Raw genomic sequence first — 14,547 nt, forward strand, 5'->3', positions numbered from 1 at the left:
TAAATATAAATTTTATTACCTAATCAAATGGATTTTGTTATTTTATTACAGATTAAATATTTTTATTTATTTTGTACCTGTATTCAGGTTTAAAAGTGATCTATTGAACTTCTGGTCAATAGACTTCAATCTATCAGACTGACGGTCAATAGGCTGTGATCTTTTGGACCGGCAACGTATTTAAAAAGAGTTAAAATGCCACAATATTAAAAGATAACTTTATTATGTTTATTTTACCATTGTTCTTAAAATTCATTTTGTAGGTCATTTTTGAATTGATTAACAATGACCTGAATGCATAATGGCATGAAAACCTTCTGTAATTTCTAACTGAACACAAAGGTTTAAAAACGGGATTAGGTAATAAAACAATTGTTTAATGCCTGAACAGTGAATAAACTCGATTTTTTTCCCTTGGTGCAGGGAGCAGCTCAGTATGATCTATTTCCTTCGCTTCGGCCGTTGGCATCGGGCAATAGATCATACCGAGCTGTTCCCTGCACCAAGGGAAACTATTTGTATCATTGTATAATATACGGCGTTGCCTAACTATTGATTAATAATATTATTAATATAATTTAAATTTGTATCATACTTCAAAATCAAAGCAACCCACTTGCTTACAAAGGAAAATAATACATTTAATTGTGATATAAAAATAACACACACACAAAGGCATTTTGTTTTGATTTTCGTTACTGAAATAGCATTAGAAACATTTTTTTTTAAAATTATCTAATGGACATTCGTGGATTAATGACATTTTACAATTCAATTATTACACTTCAGTGTGTTCACGTTGACATATCAAAGTTGTGAGGATACAGTGCTGATATACTGTTTGAATCATCTGCGGGATTTATACTTGTCTAATTTCAGAGCAGTAATTTGTGTACAACGTTTAGTTATATATTATTTAATCAAATAATTCTTTTACGGTTTACAATGTTCTTACTTTGAAAACTATTTTGAATTACTTACCAAACTTAGAATATGTGCTGGCCGTGCTTGCCTGACTTCTGTATCTCTTTACGTTTGAAATATGGTACGTTATTTACGCAGCAACGTGAATTAAAATACAAAGCTTTTATAATAAAAATAAATGTCAGTTCTTTTTTTTAATCGCAACTTGTCAGCTACATGGGACATTAAAAATAAAAACTTTTGTTTTGTGTTTCACTATTTGAATGACGGGTTTTTAGGTTAAATCGTGACTATATCCCTTTTGACTAATACACATGAATCATTTTATTTATATACATGTATAGTAGCATGTACCTTTACAATGCAAACGTTTAGAGCAGCCATATAGACCAATGCACCTTGGATTAATTTTCAATAGCAATAATAACTATATGCATTTGTCCAGTCTGCGCTCCCAGAGGAGCAAATTGAAAACAAATTTAGTAACAAAAAAGATGTTATACATGTAGATATACGAGGTACACACACACACACACACACACACACACACACACACACACACACACATATATATATATATATATATATATATATATATAATCCAAAATGAGTGAAAGGTGATATCACACAGTATAAATAATCAAAAAAGAAAAAGAAAATGAACAGTTCCAAAGTTTCTATTCACTAGCGCTTTCTGGATTTACATCCTTCTTCAGGTGAATGTACATAAGTTATAATTTATGTACATTCACCTGAAGAAGGATGTAAATCCAGAAAGCGCTAGTGAATAGAAACTTTGGAACTGTTCATTTTCTTTTTCTTTTTTGATTATATATATATATATATATATATATATATATATATATATATATATATATATATATATATATATATATATATATATATATATATATGTTGTTGCATATGTTAAGTATTACGTTTTATTGATAAATGTGTTTTCAGAAACATTTTTGGACTTTTTCCCAATTTTTTTTACCACAAATAACATGGTGACGCGCTTTTAAATTGTATTACAGCTGCATCGATACCAATACCAGGCAATACGTATTTTGCCAAGTTCCGTTCAACTTGATGATGTATAATATATGGCCAACAGGAAAAACTGAATAACTCTCATCTGTGTAATTCGGTACCTGATACGGGATAACGATACACAAAAAAAAATTTCCTTGTTTAAAAATCAACTCTTACATTTATTTACTGAATGATGTATATAAGCTTTAACAAAATGCTGTCTGTATACAACATATCGTAAGATCTCACGACAGAATCACATACGCTTATTGACCTTGGCCAACTTTTTAAAGTTTTTTTCATTCTCGGAAATGTTTTATTTAATGTTCACCAGTAAGAAAGCGAACCATTTTAGTTTTTTGGTTAGAAAATCATATTATAAAACAGTTCATTGTTGAAAGATACAATCCTACACATTTCCAGGATGGGTATAATTTCTTCTACGATAGTGTGAAAAGGCCAATCAAAATTGACTATAAATTATTTTGAGAATGAGAAAATTTCAGTGAGTTAAGCCATGGTCCGTATTCGGCATTTGAAATAATTATCCGATATATGAAATAGTATACCAATAATAACGAGTGGACGTTTTCTTTTAGGAAATACATCGCCATGTATAAAGTTTCGTTCGGTCCCCATTACTTTGTATCAAAGAGTTTTAGAACAGTTTGTCGTTTAATTGAAAAGAAACCGGCATTATGATTACATTAGTTTAGGACTTTTACCACACACATAAACTTAAAATTAATGACATTTTATGTTCCGCTTGATAGCATGTTTCGATATTGTAAGCTATTAATTACTTTACGTACATGTCAATTACGCAACAACTTTTTTGCAAAACTCATTTGTCCATTCTTTAACGTGAAAATTGTAAAATGTTGTAAAAAGACATATGCGACGCGCCGAAGCGAGTTTCTACTCAGCGATTTCTTATTTTCTATTGTGGTCATTAGAATGACATGCTGTTTAAAAGCCAAAATAATGTTTTACTAAGTATTTTTTGCTCCAAAAAACCGTAACAATAGTCTTTCTTTTTGGTTAGGGGTTTTCAGTTAATTCAATGTTTTGCAAAACATTGAATTAACTGATGTTGGCAATGTGACCAATCAGACCAATGTGCAAGCAAATCAAGTTTAAAGTATTCTCTTAGAACTTGAAAATTAAAAAAAATATTGAAATTTAACTTTGATTGATGAACTTCACAAGGATTTTTTTTTTAGGAAAGTATCTTTTAAAGAAAAAACAATTACAGCAAAATTGTACATCTTCATTTATTATTCTGGCATTTTCTTTTTATCCATGGCTGAATGTAGATGGTTTCAACTTTTAAAATTCAATTTAGGATTTAACTTGCAGTAAAATCTTCAAACAAAAAGTAATTTGATTGTTAGAACTGTTCTCTTATTAATGACAGTCAGCAAGTAGAATTATTTTGAAAAGTTTCTAGGGCCGCCTAAACTTAATAATACGCTTAACACCACTTCAAAATACCTAATATTTTAAATAATAAATAACACTTTTCTGATAATACCATAGGGCCATTGATTCATATATTTCATAATATGTTATAAACATTTCGAGGTTGCAGTATTTTAAGTAAAATCAAACTGCCAACGATCAAATTGAAATTGGAGTTGGTTGTGTTTGGTTTTCTAACACACAATTTCCCCTTAATATTCGCGCGCGGACTATGTTAAACATATAAGACTTTAGACAACCTAACCATACTATATGCAGTTCAATCCATTCTAACAACGACAAGGAAATTACTTTTCCACATTTTTGAATGAAAATTATGCGTGGTTGTTTATTAGGAAATAGGAAGTGAGAGATCTAAAGTTCCGATCTCTTGTTTATATTATAACAATTATTTTAACAACAACGCAGACATGTTCACACCATGAAATACTTGTGGATAATTTTAACGATGTGGACAGCATATTATGGACGCATTGATATCTGCCTGGCAGATGATACTTGCGAGGGGTACGTACCTCTTTTCTATTTAGGCCTATCACTGTTACAAACGGTTTTAAATTGTATGGCTTTCAAAATGATTGCGTTTTTAAAATAAAAATATATATAAAAACTAGAGACGAGCTCGTTGCAAGCAACGATTAGGTCTTCCGTCGTAGCTGCGTCATACTTGTGACGTAATACAAAAATTGATACCTGACCATGGTGCAATATTAGATGTATAAACACTGTGTAAAAGAAACAAAGTAAATGTATATGTATATAAGCAAATACAGATCTTTAAAAGTTGTCTGAAGTTTGATTCGCCGCATGTTGTTTTTTTGCATGTGCATTTTATCTAATCATCATAATTGACTCAATATACACAGAATATGGACGACGATTATTATCACACACTGGGTATGCCCGGTATGAACGTAAAAAGACCAAACATTTTACTCGCATTTTTTATCAAAAGCAAGGGCCAATGAATCTTTTAGAATGTATGCGGAGATCCTGGAAATTTTACAGGGGGTTCTGAAGAATAATTTTGTTTTTTGAGGGGGGGGGGGGGGCATGCGCGGATAAGAAAAATTTTCCTGGGGTGGGGGTTGAGTGTCTGACGGTTATTTGAGTTTGCCTGGGGATGTCCGAGGCATATTTTTGTAATTTTATATTGTACATGTAATGGAAAGAAATTTTGCGGGGGTTGGGGTGGGAATCTGGAACCCTCACCCTACTCTTCTAGATTCGCGCATGGGGAAGACCGATGCCGGTAATTTAACAGTAATTTTAACCATTTTTATTTAATTAATCATTTTCAAAATTATCGGAATTCCAGTATTACCTTTAAACGCAGTTAAAACTTAAAATACGAACCATTTAGTCTCGGTGAGTATTCGGCCAACATGCGTCCGCGTACGAAAGAAATGGCAATATTCAAGAAATTTGGATGGACGATCTGGGTCCTAGGTCGTCCATCCGATTCTTTTTCAGACTAAGAGCTACAGACCTGCACTTAGAGAATGTCAAACTGATTATGTCAATTTATATTGTCTCAAAGAATCAGGTTTTTTTAATCAATAAATTTTTACCTTAAAAAAAAAAGAAATCGGGCACAATTTTCAATGTTAGCATTTTACAATTTAAAGGTCTAATAAAATTTTGAATGAAGTTTCAAGATACTACTCTTCGTTGTTTTATACGAATTATTGCAGGGAAAAAAGATTTACATCGCATATTTTTAAATTACAAAAGGATATACAAAATGAACTTAGATTAACCGCTAACAAACAAGCATAAAGTGAGACTGAGAACTAATTTCTTCTCTTTTTTTTTTACATCAAAATAAATCCAAGAAAAAATCTAAATATTTTTTTCCTTTATATGCGTTAATGAAAACGTTGATCAGCAAGGGCCGGTTCTATGTCGTGCAAGCACCTACTTAATAGATTGTTACACGGATCTACCACGATGACAAATATTGAAAAGGCAATATTGTGGGTGAAGGATGAAAGTGTAGTTTGTTTTTTAGGCTTATTTTTTGATAATTATATTTATCTGGATCAATTTGGTCTGTTGGTTTGTTTTGTTTATTGAAAAGGGGAATAAAGAAAATGAGTAATTTCCGATATGAAGTCAAGCATATATTTTCATATTATCATTGACTTAAAACATGTTGGAAAAAAGAAATATTGTATCAAGCAGTTAGTTATTATGCGCAGATCATGCATTCCTCTATGGTTTTCACAATTGCATGTATCAGTTACTACACGTATTTGCTTACGGAGAAATAAATTTCCAAAGAGATGATATAGTTATCAGTTAAGTTCCAGATTGTCTTCTGCACATGCAAGCACGTGTGTAATCCTGATTTAAAAATAGGTATAATGGCCGGGGGGGGGGGGGGGGTCATCGCAACAAAATTGTGTATTAGCGTACTAGAGTGTACATTGTTATTTAATAATTGATGTTGAATTGTTATTAACAAACAAAATCATAAATTCATAATAACATACACTAAAATGCCTGGGAGTTCTGCTGGACGCGATTTCATTTGTCTTCAATTGATAGGGTGTAAGGATGCCCGCCTACTTAATACATATGCTCACGCGTCAACCGATTAAAAATGACTGTATTTTGGATTTATAAATCGTTCTAAAACATTCGATCTGATATATCATTGTTAACAATTCAAAACTTTGAACGATTAAATTTGTTTTTATACCTACCCCGACCCTCACGGAAAAATCCATTCAGATCAATGGAAATTTCATTTACAAGACTCCGCGCCAGAATCAGAATGTCTCATTCATTAATTTTTTCGTAGTTATAGTGGACGAGTCCAAAATAGGAATTTTGAGACACATCTTACAATGTGAACATATGCCGTGAATGCAGTTTACTTTGCGTATATTTTCTTATTTTGAGAGTCCTTTTTATCATGTTTATCATGGCTTGAAAATGACGGAAGGCCCTTGAATATTGTTATCTTTATGCAGGCACGTAGCATCCTTTTTGAAAGTGGGGGGGGGGGGGGGGGCAGACTCATCCAAAAAATCTTGACAAGCAAAAAAAACCAAAAAAGACTTTCCCAAAATCTTCAAAATCCTAATCCGGGGGGGGGGGGGGGGGGTTAGTATGTATATAACTTCAATTTCAATCCAAATTTCCTTATTTTTATATTAATTTTTTACATCCTTGATAATTCAATTTTTTATAAGTAAATTTAAAAAAAATTAGTTGCTGTGAGAAAAAGTGGGGGGGGGGGGCACCCACAAGCTTGAATTAATAATTGCCTGACGATGCATCTTTAATGTGTCAACATTTATATTCATAATTGATGAAAACGTTATATGGGATGTAATAAGCAACAATGAGCAAGAGTGTTCAATTAATAGGGCTTTTCACATTGCACGTGTGTAATCCTGATTTAAAAATAGATTGCCATATTTGAAAGGTCAAAAAAAAAAAGAGGGAGGTGTCATCGCAACAAGATGATACACATTGTCTAAGTAGTACAATGTAAGTAATAGTTGGTGTTGGATTATCATCATTAACAAAGAATCATCAGTTTGGATTAATTAAAACAAATATAAATTCATATAATTGGAATATTTACTTTTATTTAAAATGCCCACCTTTCCAAAACTTTTCTAAACATGATCGCATTTGTACTAGTGCCAGATGATGTAGCGCACCCATTACAGAGGTCACATCAAGTTCCCTGGGACGACAATAGCTTTTACCATTGTATTACACACGCATCATTTATTCAGCAGATAAATTATTCCCATTCTTTTGTCATATCCTATCATTTAGACCTTTATTTAAAACATCAAAATCGATAAACAGTTCAGAATTTATAAACATCAAAGACATAAAAAAAATACCAAAATATCAATTTTTATAATAGTTTGTCGTAATTATTCTTTTATTTATTTTTAGTTATTTTTTGTTTCTTAGTGTTTCTTTTCTATCAAACATAGACGCACTTTCTCATTGCTGGAGACTTGAGTTTTTTTAGGTTAGATATTATGCAAATCTTCCTTACCTAAACCTAAACGGCAAAACGCTTAATAATGCAGTGCACTCTGCTGTTGAAATAGATGTGAATTAAATAGTGATGAGATAAATGTTTATTAAATACAGTTTGTATACGCACGGAAAACGTTCAAAAAGTCCTTTTTTGCATTGAATTTTGCACATATTGGTTTTTATCAAATGGAACCCCCTTTTTTTCAAATTGCTGGATCCGCCTCTGGATACATGTACATTCCTAAAATGATTTAAAATAATGAAATGATTTAATTTCCAGTGATGTACAGGTACATGCACTCGATCGAAGAAAAAAGATTGAAATTGCTTCTAAACTCTGCACGTTCAGTTTAATAATTTATGATCCGCAGCGAAAATTAAATTTCATTTCTTATAAGATAGCCTAATTGATACATGCATGCTTCCATTGAATAAATTTGGGTAGTCAGGCAAGCTTTTTGGAAAGCTATTGCTTGTATAATATTAAGGTCAGACGCGACCTATCTTCCATTTTTTCTTATCTCCACAATGTGAAGATTTCCACTTTGTTATTTCATAATTAAATCTTTATGTAATATGATTTTTTTGGTTTGAATATAAAGTGTTCAAATTAAAATATATAGTATGACTTTACTTATAAGCATTCAAATGCATTTTGCGTGCTATTTTAAGGAAAGTTCGAAATATTCTAGCTCCAAAACGAGCCTGGTAATGTACTCTAAATTTTTTGGAATTAACAGGTTTAAATGTTAATAAATAAGGAATGAAATATCAAGGAAAATTATATAAAATTGAGGAACGTCTCGTCTGTCCTTAATTAAAATAATATAAATAGACATCATAAATCCCATATCAAACGACATATAACCACTTGAATCTGTGCGTCTTTTAATAAATTTATGAACAGCGGCAAATTCTAAGGTAATGTTAGCTGCAAGTCTGTATAGCCCTTGTATGAAAAATTTCGGATGGTACTCAATTGAGCTACATATATGCAGCTAAGGTAACTAATAATGCTTCCGATGAAATACTTTGTTTAGTAATGCAAGGTTTTAAGAGAGCAATACTTATTTGTTTAAAAAATAACACCCTAATACTTCGCATTTCATTCGCTGTTTGTAGAACAAGCAGAACCAGTATCAGTTCGATCCCTACCGTATGTACATTGTTCGAATGTAATAGCCCTTGCATTGCATTGCTTTGCAAATACAAAATATCTTTTAAAAATTCAACACTGAAAGTGTTTATCTATATGGCTATAAATCTATAGGTACATGTACACATAGCGTACACATGTGATTCAAAATACCCCAAACGGAAAAATTCACTTATTGAGTCTACATTTTATAGAATTTTCAAAAAATACATTGCGGGTCTGAATGTTTGTTAATGTGTCAATCTATCAATATACAAATTGTTAATTATTTTCGATTGCAAAGGCTACATCGTTTTTTATGAACATTGAACAACATTTTTTCCATGCCATTATTTTCACGGAATATACCGAGTACAATTATAAAGCACAATTTAGTTAATTATCTCTTTAATATTGTGTACTAGTATGTTATGAATAATTTATAAATTGCTGCCGAAGGTTGTTTGGTATTTTCGTTTGTAGATGCATTGCAAGTAAAAAACGTGAAACGCGGGGCAAGTCATAATTAATATCCCTAATAATCCTTACTTAAACATAGCGGGTTTGGATTCAAATATTATCGTATACGAATATTAAGTTCACTTTTTAAAATCATCTCCACGATGATAATATTATATCCATCGGAAATCAGTATTTTGTTTTGCTCTATCGGGAGCAATCCCGCGTTCGTTTAAATTGCCAGCGTACATTTGTCATGTCAGTAATACACATTGTGCTTTATATGACGGCCGTGTATACGTACTGTAGAAAAGTTGAGTTTAATTACCATGCATTCGAACCATTTTATTAACACATCTCCCAGTCAAAATGTCTCTGTTACAGTAACACAGTGGGGCGTTAAACATGTGTACGTCCAGCTCTACAAGCATATGCACTGTCGTCAAGGCGACGGCCTGAATACAGCAAGCGACTCTTCTATCGATCGGTTACCTGAGTCTCATAATGCATCTAAATATAGAAAGGGGCACAGTTATGAAACAAACAACAAAAATAAGGTCAAAGAGGTTCATCTTTATGAAATGAATATGTACATATGAATAAAAACATTTGGGAACTTTATGTAGAATTATTTTTTGCGCGCTGCATGTATCAGTTAGTGCATTACAAAAAGCCCTTTCATAACCTCCTAAACGTGCACACCCCCACAAAAATGGACCGAACTGACAACAATTGTTTCTGCAAATACTGGCTATAAATTACGAAAACATTAAATTGAATACCACTGAAGGATTCAAAATTAATTTCTTTACAACTTTGCTTCAATAATGCATTAGAAATTTTTATTCCTTTACAAGTTATTGACAAGAAACTTTTGACGCATCTAACTCCCTAATTATAGGGGCCAGCCCCTTTTTCTGTATACCGAATGAAAGGTCTTGGTAAGACCAAGATCTTTTAAAATACATGTTATAACAAATTTTTATCAGGTAAAAAACTAACACGGAAAATACGCGAATTTTTTTGAATTTTTTTCTTACCTTAGTTTCAACATCTATACCACCCCTTTTATATGCATTTAAATAATAAATAAAATATATCTCGCACAAATTCAATGTATAAGCTTCCAAACCAGCCCATCTTTGAGACTCTGCCAGTCATCGTTATAGCTAAACCCCCCTGGACAAAAGAAGTCGTTAAATTTTACTAAAAGGGGAATAACTCAAAACCGGATGGGGATTTTCCTCAACTGAAATATGCAACGACAACATCACGCGGCATGCTATCAGTCCTGAAAATTTCAAAACAATCGGTGAACAAATGAGCGAGATATTAAGGATCAAAGTTGGCGTCTAGAAGAAAAAAAAAATAATAAGAAATTTGAAAATTTTTCAGAATAATAGTAAGGTCTTCCGTTGGAAACGGAAGACCTTAATAAAGAGTAAAATGCGTTACTTTAAAAAAAAAAGTGTTTACATACATGTAGATTTATACTGTTTTTTTTTTTTATGTTTCAACAATTAAAATTTAAGATAGTTCTCTGATGAATCAAATCGACCACTTGTCGATTGCCTGTTGATCTTTATCAGTCAGTATACGAGTGAATTTCGTTAAGCTGACTTACAATAAAGTTAATGGTTTCAAACTTGTGTTTTAAATTGAATCCCCCGAGACAAACGAGGAATAGCAGTTTTCAAAGAACGTTAACATCAATTTCACCAGACTTATGTGTGGAAATATCAGACTGGCGCATATTTGCAAGAATTTCAACGACCTCATTATAATTTGATCTTATTTCACAATTATCTATCCAACCTGTAAAACAGTCACTGCATCAATTGGACTGTTTATGTATTCTCCAATCGAGCAGAGTACACTCAGTGATTACTGTTAATTAATTAAACTTTCATCAACGTATAAGAGCGATGTACTTTTTATATGATATCAACTGTTGTTAGTTATGCATAGTAAAGCTATTTTTTGTAAAGATTTTCTTTAAAGGGTTAATTAGATATATGGTTTTCCCTTCAGTTTTGCACTTAACACAGATTTTGTTCTGCTAAATATGACTGTTTCAATATTGTCTGATTCGTTTAAACAAAAAATAAATCAATCGACATTTATTAAGAAGTTTTCGTTCCTTCGTTTACAAAGTAATATGCATATCAATTTAAATACAGGCTCGTGCTACATAGTGACATATATATGATAGACGTTTTTTTTTTTTAAAGTGTAGGTTTATTCTTGTATCATGTATTATTTTTGCTTTATCATATTTTCCAACAGAAAGTTTAAGAACTGCTGTGATGGTTTTATGTTCGATTTCCAGACGAACAAATGCATTGGTAAGTTTAAATTGTCCATGAAGAGAGAGAGAGAGAGAGAGAGAGAGAGAGAGAGAGAGAGAGAGAGAGAGAGAGAGAGAGAGAGAGAGAGAGAGAGAGAGGAGGCATTTAAACATACCTAATAAAATGGAATTGTTTATTAATTTATGTTCCAAATTTTATACGATTTGGTTTTCTTCTTTTTATCAGCGTGTAAAATAGGATTTTATGACGTGAACTGCTCGAAGACGTGTCCTAATGGTACATTTGGCAAGGACTGCCAGTCTGTATGCAGGTGCTACCCATGTCACCACGCCGACGGATGTACAGAAGGTTATATGTTGGCAGGACCAAGCATATATTGTTGATAAATTGAAATTAATTTTAATAAAAAACATTGTTACTGACATAATCGTAAATTGAACAAAATATTTGATTTTTTGTTCATTTGAAGAAAGAAATCTTTTCAAATATTTGTGATTTCATGTTAAGCATTTTGTTTATTGAATAGAGATAGTAACAGATACCCCCCGTGCTGAATACAGAAAGGAAATGGTGACACATTTTAAGAAAATGATCAGTTCTTACCAAACATCTTCCACAACTAAAATGCATAGGGTCTCAAAAAGTCAGCTGAATTCTACAGAAAAAAAGAACAAAGAAGAACCAGAAGCCCCAACACTTCATCATGGATTGTACGTGATTGTCAGTACCAACACGCTACTTACCTTACCAATCACAGTGGCTGTTATATTATACATCTGTCGAAAAAGAAAAAGCAGGAAAACTAAACAAGACACTGTGGAAGAAATTTACTATCACGCTAATCCAGACACCTGCTACAACGATCTGAATGAGATCCGCACTGTGACCAAGGCCTGCGAGTACGATGCTTTACCGGTTGATTCGGAAGATTTCGGAGATGACCGTTTGTGTCTAGATTTTCTAGACGATGTTCAGCGAAAGACCCGAGCAAACAGTTATGTTCCTGTCCGCGAGAGGAAGCCTAAAGAGAACGATGAAAGGAATAACGAAAGGGATCACTATACCAAAGTCAAGAAAAACTTTTCCCGCACAGAAGTTAAAGGTAACATGACAAGACAAAACGAAACAACAGAATCGCTGGATAGCCAAACCTCAGTAAACACGACTACATCCGGCGCCGAGTGTCAGTATGTTGTACCTCTGACCCCTACAGCTGCTGGACCTGGAATAAGCTTTAAATCGTCAGATAATACATACCTTAGTGTTCCCATGGAGGATGCAGAAACAATTAGCAATAGCAGTGTTGTATATACAGAGTTAATTTAAACAGGACCAAAGAAGTTGGATTGAAATTTATTTGATTGAAGTATTTTGTACATATTTGTTTCAGTGTATCATCTCATGACGTTCGGAATTAGTTGTTTATATTGCTGTTTTGCTCTCTCTCTCTCTCTCTCTCTCTCTCTCTCTCTCTCTCTCTCTCTCTCTCTCTCTCCAAAAACAAAGAGTCTGGGAAATTCCTGTTTTGATAGGTGTTGTGACTTCGTTCACCAATAAAAACAATATAAGCTGTTCTAACACTGTCGTGGCAGTATTGTGTTTTCCAAGCGTCCCTGTTTTTCACATCTGACTAGATCTCCACATTGATAAATACATCCGGGTCTGTTGGTGTCCTTGAGCATCATTGTTTGCATAATCTGTATATAGTAAGTTTAACGTTATCGATTCGCAAAATGTTTAATTAAAAAAAAAATATGGTGCGTTTATAAATTTTTGTAATTTACATTGTGTATATATTTTCAAGAAATACATAAACTGGTTTGTATAAAAGAACTGTGTGCAGGATAAGAATAAAATGTTTTCTTCCACAAAACTCGAAATTTAATGTATGAATAGACATTAAAAGATATCAAATTTAAATTTATAAAAAGTGTCCGATCAGTGTCAAAATAGAAACGTGATATATGAATAATAAATTAATTACCCAAAAATAAGTACTTAAGCCGAAAATTGGGTATTTTCAATTAGTTTGTTAAAAAGAAAACTTCTAACACCTTTTTTATTTATGTACGCTTTCAAACGGTGGTTATGTTAAGTATGTGTATAATAATAGACATTGCCGTAGTTTTCCGGTCAATTTACAATATTACAAAAAAGATGTTTAGATTGAAAAGTTGCCCCTAACGTCGAGGCGGGACGACCGTATTACGACTTTGACATCGCTTTTAATATAAGTCATTATGTTTTCGTAAATCAAACATTAACCTGATGCTATATTGTTTACTATTATTTCTTAGTTTTGCTTTGTTTACAATCATGCTCGACATGTTGGTTAAATAAACACAGACATTCGGGAAGAGAGGGGGGGGGACCAAATTCTTTCCTTTTCATAACATTTCCAAGATGCCTTTGATTTGTTTTCTTGTATGGCCATTAAGTAATTATTTTTATTTAAATTTCATATTTTTAACTTCTGATGGTATAGATAGGCGAAAGTATATATTAACTTTCTAAGATAATCGGTTTGTACTTAAAAATATATAACACTGTAATATACTATTAGTAAAAAAAAATTGAACCATGCAGCTTTAATGTAATATGCAAAATGATATGAACAATAATATGTGTAAAAAATAGTATTCGAGCAACATTGCGCTCTATACTTCTTATTATTTGAGTATGAAGAAAAAACTGATGATTTTTAATGCCTTTGGGAAATTGCGGTAAATAACCCATTTACACAAGGTCAGAGAAGCACGAGGAATGTTGTAAAACTTCTAGATTTTGTAGCTATATGTAACATATTCAGTTTTATATTTCATTAAATACCTATATGACAGGATGATATTTTAATTTCAAGAAATTAAGGCAGAAATTAAAACTTATCGAATATGTTTCTTTGTGTCTGTTTATCTATACATGCATTGTATAAATATATCATCTGTTGATCCTTGTTTGATTAACACATCTAAAATTTTACACCCCCCCCCTCCTGCAACAAAAACTCAAACAAACAAAAGCAAGAATATATAAATACAAAACAACATTGAAACTGTGTGATACAAATATGAAAAATCAATTTAGTTGGTATAAATTATCTTAAGGTTGCAGTTACTTACAAATATAAAAAAAAATTAAGCCAATTTTTAAAGTTTATTTTGTCGCAGTTTTTAAATGTCATTTAAAGTT

At 32.1% G+C, this 14,547-nt stretch overlaps 1 protein-coding gene across 1 annotated transcript; it reads left to right on the forward strand.

Annotated features, from left to right (window-relative positions):
• The first annotated feature begins 3,713 nt into the window (after positions 1-3,713).
• On the forward strand, positions 3,714-12,831 carry LOC128185060 (uncharacterized). Its single transcript, XM_052854731.1, has 4 exons — positions 3,714-3,948; positions 11,336-11,394; positions 11,584-11,706; positions 11,885-12,831. Exons 1-4 carry the CDS (start codon positions 3,863-3,865, stop codon positions 12,682-12,684), a joined length of 1,068 nt encoding a protein of 355 aa, XP_052710691.1. The 5' UTR covers positions 3,714-3,862; the 3' UTR covers positions 12,685-12,831.
• The last annotated feature ends 1,716 nt before the right edge of the window (positions 12,832-14,547 follow it).

The sequence above is a fragment of the Crassostrea angulata genome, chromosome 5 (assembly GCF_025612915.1).
Source record: "Crassostrea angulata isolate pt1a10 chromosome 5, ASM2561291v2, whole genome shotgun sequence".
Classification (NCBI taxonomy): domain Eukaryota; kingdom Metazoa; phylum Mollusca; class Bivalvia; order Ostreida; family Ostreidae; genus Magallana; species Magallana angulata.

Coding starts and splice junctions, on each gene's coding strand:
- LOC128185060 (XM_052854731.1), top strand. CDS start 3,863: ATGAAATACTTGTGGATAATTTTAACGATGTGGACAGCATATTATGGA. Junction 3,949..11,335: donor GCAGATGATACTTGCGAGGG/GTACGTACCTCT, acceptor ATTTTCCAACAG/AAAGTTTAAGAACTGCTGTG. Junction 11,707..11,884: donor CGCCGACGGATGTACAGAAG/GTTATATGTTGG, acceptor TTTATTGAATAG/AGATAGTAACAGATACCCCC.